The sequence below is a fragment of the Mustela putorius genome, unplaced genomic scaffold (assembly GCF_011764305.1).
Source record: "Mustela putorius furo isolate JIRA1106 unplaced genomic scaffold, ASM1176430v1.1 tig00003853_pilon_pilon_pilon, whole genome shotgun sequence".
NCBI lineage: Eukaryota > Metazoa > Chordata > Mammalia > Carnivora > Mustelidae > Mustela > Mustela putorius.
Genome location: NW_025422005.1, coordinates 7,879,226 through 7,887,134, shown reverse-complemented (window position 1 = coordinate 7,887,134; position 7,909 = coordinate 7,879,226). Strand labels below are relative to the sequence as shown.

General features: G+C 51.7%; 1 protein-coding gene across 2 annotated transcripts in view; it reads left to right on the top strand.

Annotated features, from left to right (window-relative positions):
• Positions 1-313: 313 nt before the first annotated feature.
• MTOR (mechanistic target of rapamycin kinase) overlaps positions 314-7,909 on the top strand; it is a 126,075-nt gene continuing 118,479 nt past the window's right edge. Inside the window, exons 1-5 of one of the 2 annotated variants that reach the window (XM_004741501.3) lie at positions 314-429; positions 3,207-3,382; positions 3,910-4,018; positions 4,736-4,968; positions 7,083-7,283. In XM_004741501.3, the coding sequence (XP_004741558.2) occupies positions 3,221-3,382; positions 3,910-4,018; positions 4,736-4,968; positions 7,083-7,283 (705 nt within the window). In that variant the 5' untranslated portion in view covers positions 314-429; positions 3,207-3,220. Of the gene's footprint in view, positions 430-3,179; positions 3,383-3,909; positions 4,019-4,735; positions 4,969-7,082; positions 7,284-7,909 lie in introns of both variants that reach the window. The other variant, XM_004741502.3, reaches the window with a different exon arrangement.

Genomic DNA, 7,909 nt, shown 5'->3' with positions numbered 1-7,909 from the left:
GAGTCCCATCCCACCGTACCCACACCGCGGGCCACACGCCGCCACAGCGTAGATGCAGAGGGGACTCATAGTAGCGATGCACCGGATGTGCGCGTGGAAGTGACTGAAATCAACCCAAGACCCATTGGTTTAACCGCAATGACGTAAGCTTCCTTTCGCTGGTCACTGGCCGCGTGGTTTGTCTATTTGAACAGTCCCCGCCCCCTAAAGAAGCCGGGTCCCTAAACCTCACTTCTCCTTCATTTCTATTGGTCTGCATTCCAGTCCATCTTCTTCTTAAGCCTGCCGATTGGTTCTCTGAGCTGGGGACCCACCCTCCCTCCCGCCCGGTTTAGAAGACAGCAGGGAAGGCGGGTGGTGGGGCCGGGGGCCTGAAGCGGCGATACCCTCGCTGGTGGCGGCAGCTGAGGCCTTAGCCGAGGCCGCGCGGTGAGTCTGGGGCCTGGCACCGACCCCTCCAAGGCGGAGGAGTGTCCAGACCCAGGGTCAGCCTGGTCCGTGGTGGGGGTGGGGGGGAGCGGGAAGTCGCCCGTCTGGGACGTGGGGTCCTCTCCGTACCGGCCCCACGGGCTTGGGCGCTGTCAGAGCCCTTGACCCCCGCCCGGCGAGGCAGCACCCACCTCCTCCCGGATCCCCAGGAGCCCCCCGGGCCTTGCAGACAGCCGTGCGTCCCTGGCGCCGCGAAGGCCGGCCCAGCAGCCCCGGTACTGCCGGGGCGCCTTTGGGTCTCCATGCCCCGCACTCGCCCGCCCCCTCTTCCTGGCCACCTGCAGACTGGCCGCAGAGAGGGGCAGTGTCGGTGTGTGCCCCTCGGTCCGCCCCCTGCGGACCTCTCAAGGACCCGGTCCCCGGAGCTGAGCTGGGTTCCATCCTTGGGTTTCATCCTCTCTGCCCTCCCCGCCCCCATCCCCAGTTTCAGCCACCCCAACTTTAACTTCACAAGCCCTCACCAAGCCCTCACTAAGACTCTTGGGATATTTGACTTCCAGTACCTTCATTGATTTGTGGCTGGAGCAGGTGGGCCTGTGGGTCTCAGACCCTGTGAAGAAGATCCTGAGAAAGAGAATTCCCCGCCAGTCTCCCTCCCGGTCCTCGCAGACCCGCGGGCACACACCCCATAGTCAGTTTTCTCATCAGGGATCCTTGAGCTTCCTCTCCCCTGAAGGATGACATTTCCTTCTGCAGTCTTCTTCTTGGCGTTGGAGCATTTAATAGCTTTACAAAACCAGTTACAACCTGGTGTCTTCTTTTTTCCCCCTCTGCATCTCACAAATACTCTCAAAAATAAGAATTTTGACAATTTGATTTTCTTTTTTTTTTTTTTAAAGATCTATTTATTTATTTGACAGAGAAAGAGAGAGATCACAGGTAGGCAGAGAGAGAGAGGGGGGAAGCAGGCTCCCTGCTGAGCAAAGAGCCGGATGCGGGACTCGATCCCAGGACCCTGAGACCATCACCTGAGCTGAAGGCAGAGGCTTAACCCACTGAGCTACCCAGGCGCCCCGACAATTTGATTTTCTAATAGAATTTAGGACATCCCTAGGTTAGATATATATGTTACTCCCATGGCAGTCTGGGCTGAGCCCTATTTTGGCCACTTTCCCCCTAGATTGTAGGCCCCGTGACGGAAGGGATAGTCCCTAATTGAGGAATGAATGTCTGATCTCAGGAACTAGTCAGTCTCTTAGCTCAAGTACTACAGTTCCAAGTACTCCTATTTTATGGAACCGCCCTGTCCAACACAATCACCACCAGCCGCAGGTGGCTTAGAGCACTTGAAATGTGACGAGTCCACATGGAGATTGCCACGTGGGCAGTGGATTTTGGAGACTTAGGACAAAAAGAGAATGGACACTGTATCAATACCTCTTATGTTGATGACATGTTGAAATGATACTTTGGATATATTGGGTTTAAAAAATGTATTAATGTCTCCTGTTTCTTTTTACCTTTTTTGATACGGCTACCAGGGAATGTCAAATGACACTTGTGGCTTGTATTGTATTTCTACTGGCCGGTGCTGCTGTAGGATAATCCACGTCCCTCTTTAAATTGAACACCTTGAGGGGGCGCCTAGGTGGCTCAGTTTAAAGCGTCTGCCTTTGGCTCACGTCATGATCCCAGGGTCCTGGGATCGAGCCCTGCATCAGGCTCTTTGCTCAGCAGGGAGCCTGTTTCCTCCTCTCTCTCTGCCTGCCTCTCCGCCTACTTGTGATCTCTGTCTGTCAAATAAATAAATAAAATCTTAAAAAAAAAAAAAAAGGTAAATTGAACGCCTTGAGGAAAGGAACAGTCTTAAGCTTGTTTTATTCTCTCTTTACTTCCCCATCTCTAGTGCCTGGCACTGGGCCGTGTCAGTAGTAGTCATAGTGATAATAATAGCTAACAATTACTAAGCACTCACTGTGTGCCTGGCACTGTTCGAAGCACTTGTTAACATTTATTAACTCGTTTAACCCTCACATCAACGCTATGAGTTAGGTAATGTTACCCTGCTGCCGGGATATTTTAAGTATTTTCCTCAAGAATATAATTTTGATATGATTTTTTTAGGTTTTGTTTATTTATTAGAGATAGAGAGCACAAGAGGAGGCATGGGGGCAGACCGAGGGAAAGGGAGAAGCAGACTCCCCCTGAGCAAGGAGCCTGATGCGGGGGCTCGGTCCCAGGACCCTGGGATCATGACCTGAGCCAAAGGCACATGCTTCACCGACTGGGCCTCCCAGGCGCCCTGTAATTTTGGACTGGATTTGAACCTAGGTAGTCTGGCTCCACAGCCCACAGTTTTACCTTGTCTGCTACGCCACCTGTTTTTTGTTTTTTTAAGATCTTATTTATTTATTTGACAGAGATCTGAAGTAGGCGGAGAGGCAGGCAGAGAGAAAGGTTGAAGCAGGCTCCCTGCCAAGCAGAGAGCCCAATGTGGGGCTCGATCCCAGGACCCTGAGATCATGACCTGAGCCCAAGGCAGAGGCTTCACCCACTGAGCCACCCAGGCACCCTATGCTGCCTGCTTAAATGCCAGTCACTGTTGACTAAATCAGGGCTTTCTGTATGTTCCTCGGTGAGGTCTCCCAACCTTTTTAGGATCTCCTTCCTGCCCTGGGAGGGGTGGAGACCTGTATTGAGGAACCCTGGCCGTAAAGAAATAAATTCATCACCCGTGGTTTGTGATGCAGAGCATTCAAGGAAGTTTCTCTCCAAAGAACCTCAGGCCAAGATGCTGGGAACTGGACCCGCTGCCGCCACCGCAGCCACCACCACGTCTAGCAATGTGAGCGTCCTGCAGCAGTTCGCCAGTGGCCTGAAGAGCCGGAATGAGGAGACCAGGGCCAAAGCCGCCAAGGAGCTCCAGCACTACGTGACCATGGAGCTTCGAGAGGTTGGGGCTTCCGTGATTTGTCCAGGGGTGTTTCGTCCAAATGTACTAGCAGCGGTTTAGATTCCTTTTGACAACTCAGGGAGGGTTTGGAACATGAGGCCTCTAATCCCTCCTGTCTGTAGAACGCCCAGGTTCCTTTGCAGCGGCTGGATGGTTCTATGGCACATCCAGAATATGGCATATTCTAGACCTTCAGTTCCTTCCATCTGACAGCAGTGGTTGGGATGGGTTTAGAGAGTTGGTAGCCTGGGACTTTCTAGAGAGTCAGCTCAAGTGACGTCAGGACGGTGTCTTGTTCGTCCTTGGAACGCCGGGATGTCGCCGGCTCGACAAGTGTTTGTCCCATAAACAGATGCCACAGTTTACAACTGTGAAAGTGGGCAGCAGCTTTGTCCTCTTTGGGTTGAGCTGTGCCCACCAGCTGCTGCTCAGTCTCCCCCATCCCCCTGGAAGCTGCCCCCTCCCCCACCCCTGCCCCAGCTTCAGGGAGTCAGCGGAAGCTGTTCTGAGTACACCTTCCTTTGCAGATGAGTCAGGAGGAGTCTACTCGCTTCTATGATCAGCTGAACCATCACATTTTTGAACTGGTTTCCAGCTCAGATGCCAACGAGAGGAAAGGTGGCATCTTGGCCATAGGTAAGGACGGAGTCTCTGGTGAGAGTAACAGCTGGGAATAAAGGGTGGCTCAGCTTTGTGTCCACTGCACCTGTGTCTGCTATGTACTGATGCCCCGTTCTTATCTATTTAAGGAATTTTTAAGGAGCCTTTTGGCTTTCCGTGTACTTATTCCGGGATGAATTGTAGCAGCATGGGCAGAGCTGGTATTTTCAGATCCAGAGTCTGAGACCTGTGGCACAGCTTTTCTAGGGCCAGATAGTGGCCTCGCTGAGACTAGAAGCCACCCACCCTTCTGCCACCCCACGTGGCTTGTCACAGGCTCTGATGTCCCCCCCTAGAGCAGTTTGGCGTAGCAGGGCTCACGAACGGAAGGGAGAGGCGGCGAACAGATGAAAAGCATGTCGTCCGCCAATCCCAGGGCCTGGTTTGGTGGATTCCTGTTCATTCTCAGTTCGTTCTCGTTTTCTTCTTGGGAAAATAAATTATCTGTGCTAAAATGAAGTTATTTTGCTTTAGGTAAGTAGTTCTGGCACAAATATCAAGTCTTTTGCTTTACAATGAAAACTATCCCCATCCTTCCCATCTGGAAGTTGCATTCTGTGCTCGAAGTAGAAGGAAGAGGCCACTTGCCAGCGTTCCTTGCAGGCAGCCGCTCCGGGGTAGGCCGCGCCCAGGCAGCCGCCCTCCGGGGTAAGCCGCGCCCGTCCTCACCCTTGGCCTCCCTCTCTTTCCCAGCCAGCCTCATAGGAGTGGAAGGTGGAAATGCCACTCGCATCGGCAGATTCGCGAACTATCTGCGGAACCTCCTCCCCTCGAATGACCCAGTCGTCATGGAGATGGCATCCAAGGCCATTGGCCGCCTCGCCATGGCAGGCGACACTTTTACGGCTGAGTATGTGGAGTTTGAGGTGAAGCGAGCCTTGGAGTGGCTGGGCGCCGACCGCAACGAGGGCCGGAGACACGCCGCTGTGAGTGCCCGTGGGGCGGGGCCCCCCCACAACGGGCTCAGGTCCCTTAACCGCAGACAGTGAGGGAACGTTCTAGGCAAAGCCACTGTGCTTCTTAGGGTCCTTCAGTTCTGTCCTGAATCCCTTTCTCTTTTTGCCCTGAGCTCCATATCTGAAGAGAAAACTTAGAGTTCTCTTTTGTTGCTGGAGAGGGAGCCCTAAGTGCATCGCATACCTTGACCTCTGATTTTCTAGAATCAACATTGCCTCCTAAGCATTAGGCACCCCTCAGCCATAGTCAAGAGAAGAAGCCACAAGCCAGAAGGTTTCCAAATCCCCAGACAACTGTCTGTGCGATCCTCTCAGTGTCTGTCAAGGTCCCTGTGCTGTCCCCTGGGAGAACGGAGGGACTAAGAATAGGGGAGGAGCAGGGGCCGCAGGGCCTTCACCCCCCCCCACCCCCCCACCCCCCGGGAGCAGGGGCCTGCCTCCTTTCAGGCCTTTCTTGTCTTATTTATTTGTTTGTTTGTTTGTTTGTTTAAATTTATTGATTTGAGAGTGAGAGAGAGTGCGGGGGAGGGGCAGAGGGAGAGGAAGAGAAAGCCTCAAGCAGCCTCCCTGCTGAGGATGAGCCTGAGGCGGGACTCAGTCTCAGGACCCGGAGATCACAGCCTGAGCTGCTGGCCGACTGCACCACTCAGGCGCCCCTCTTGTTTGTTTTTTAAGCATTTATTGATCGATTAGTACCTGGCCCAGACTTCCTCTCTCCCCGCTGGCTATTCTGCATTGGGGGAGTGAGGCCTCTTTTCCTCCTCTCTTGGTGTATCTCCACTTCTTTTTTTTTTTTTTTTTTAAGAAGGCCCCATGCCCATTGTGGAGCCCAACGTGGGGCTTGAACCCATGACTAAGAGATCAAGACCTGAGCTGAGATCAAGAGTTGGACCCTTAACTGACTGAGCCAACTAGGTACCCCGACATTCCCACTGCTTTTTGAGGCTTGTCCCTGAAAAAGGCAGGTTTGGAGGAGCAGACTTTCAAGCTGTGAGATGAGGGAGTCTGTCCTTAAGAGAGAGGATCGGGGAGGGGGCAGCGCCTAAGTAGCTCAGTCAGTTAAGCATCTGCCTTCGGCTCAGGTCATGATCCCAGGGTCTTTGGGTCGAGCCCCGCATTGGGCTCCCTGCTCGGCGGGGAGCCTGCTTCTCCCTATCCCTCTGCAGTTCCCCCTGCTTTTGCTCTCTTAAATAAATAAATAAAATCTTTTAAAAAAAAAAAAAGAGAGAGAGAGAGAGGGAATCTAGGAATGAATGTGGTAGGGATCAAAGCGTCATTTGGATCCTTTCCGGTTGGCTCCCTCTTTAGAAGCCAGCCCCACAAGGGGGGATCCTCGTACTGGGGGAGGGACAGATACATGGAGCTTGGTTCAAGTCCGCTTTGTCCTTCCTGACTCTGAAATTTAGAGCAGCCTCTGACCTTCAGTTTCTTCCACTTTCAGATGAACATAATAGCAAGATTAAAAATCAAATGGCATTATTAGTTCATTCAATAAATGCTTATCGATTAATGCTGTGTTCCAGGGATGGTTTTAGGCTGTCAGTGGGGCAGTATACAAAGTATAAAACACATCTACCTTTCAGAGCTTATGTTTTTTGTTTTTTGTTTTTAAACAAGACCTTGTAGGTCTTGTGTTTTGTTTGTTTGTTTGTTTGTTTGTTTTAAGATTTTATTCATTTACCTGTCAGAGAGCACCAGCAGGCAGAGTGGCAGGCAGAGGCAGAGAGAGAAGCAGGCTCCCTGCTCGACAAGGAGCCCAATGTGGGACTCGATCCCAAAACCCTGGGATCATGACCTGAGCCGAAGGCAGCTGCCTAACTGACTGAGCCACCCAGGCATCCCCAGCGCTTATGTTCTAACATGACGAGCATCCTGGGTTTGTAAGCACCCTAGGATAACGAACACTGAGATGTTTGATCAATTTTATTTTTACTCCTACGTCCCCAGAGATTCCTAGCTAGGAGGGTGGACAAGTTCGCTCTCCTCCTGACGCATATTTATGCTCCAGGATGACAAGAGGCCTATCGCGACAGAACCAAACTGTCGATACAGATGAGAGTCCTCTGTGTGCTTTTCTCTCCCAGGTTCTGGTTCTCCGGGAGCTGGCCATCAGCGTCCCCACCTTCTTCTTCCAGCAAGTGCAGCCCTTCTTTGACAACATTTTTGTGGCCGTGTGGGACCCCAAACAGGCCATCCGAGAGGGAGCCGTAGCCGCCCTTCGTGCCTGTTTGATTCTCACCACCCAGCGTGAGCCAAAGGAGATGCAGAAGCCTCAGTGGTACCGGGTGAGCATGTGGCCATCCCACCCCCCTGCAGAGCACGTTACGTACAGCATCGTCTGGCCCAAAGGGCTGCCACGGGGCCTTGCCACAGAGCAGGCGTCACATTTGCATGGGTCTCCAGTGATTTCGTAAGCTCAGTACGAATCAGTAGTTATTCCATTGGATTTCTCTAAAGCAAAGATCTGTTGGTAGCCACGCCATTATTTTACATACCACTAAGAATGAAAATGTGATCCAGTTAAACTGACTCACTGTCTTCTTGTCAACACTTATAAGAGCTCTCTTCTTAGAGCTTTTAAATTATAGAAAAATGTATATCTGAGAAGCAGCAACATACAATGATACTTAGAAACTCTTAAATCATAAAAAATATACTCTTAAATTATAGAAAAATGGGTATCTGAGAAGCAGCAACATACTTAGAAAGGGCTGAATTTTCTCTCCTCCAGCATCATAAGCCCTGTGCTCATTGCTGGTGCCAAAAAACCTTAACCAAGGGGCTTATACTACAGAGAGAGCCCTGAACTTGGTATTGGAGACCTGGGTTCTAGGCTTGGCACAATTTGCTGTGTGAACTTGGACAAGCCATTTAATTTCCTGGAGCCTCTGTTGTTCATCTAAGTAGGGAT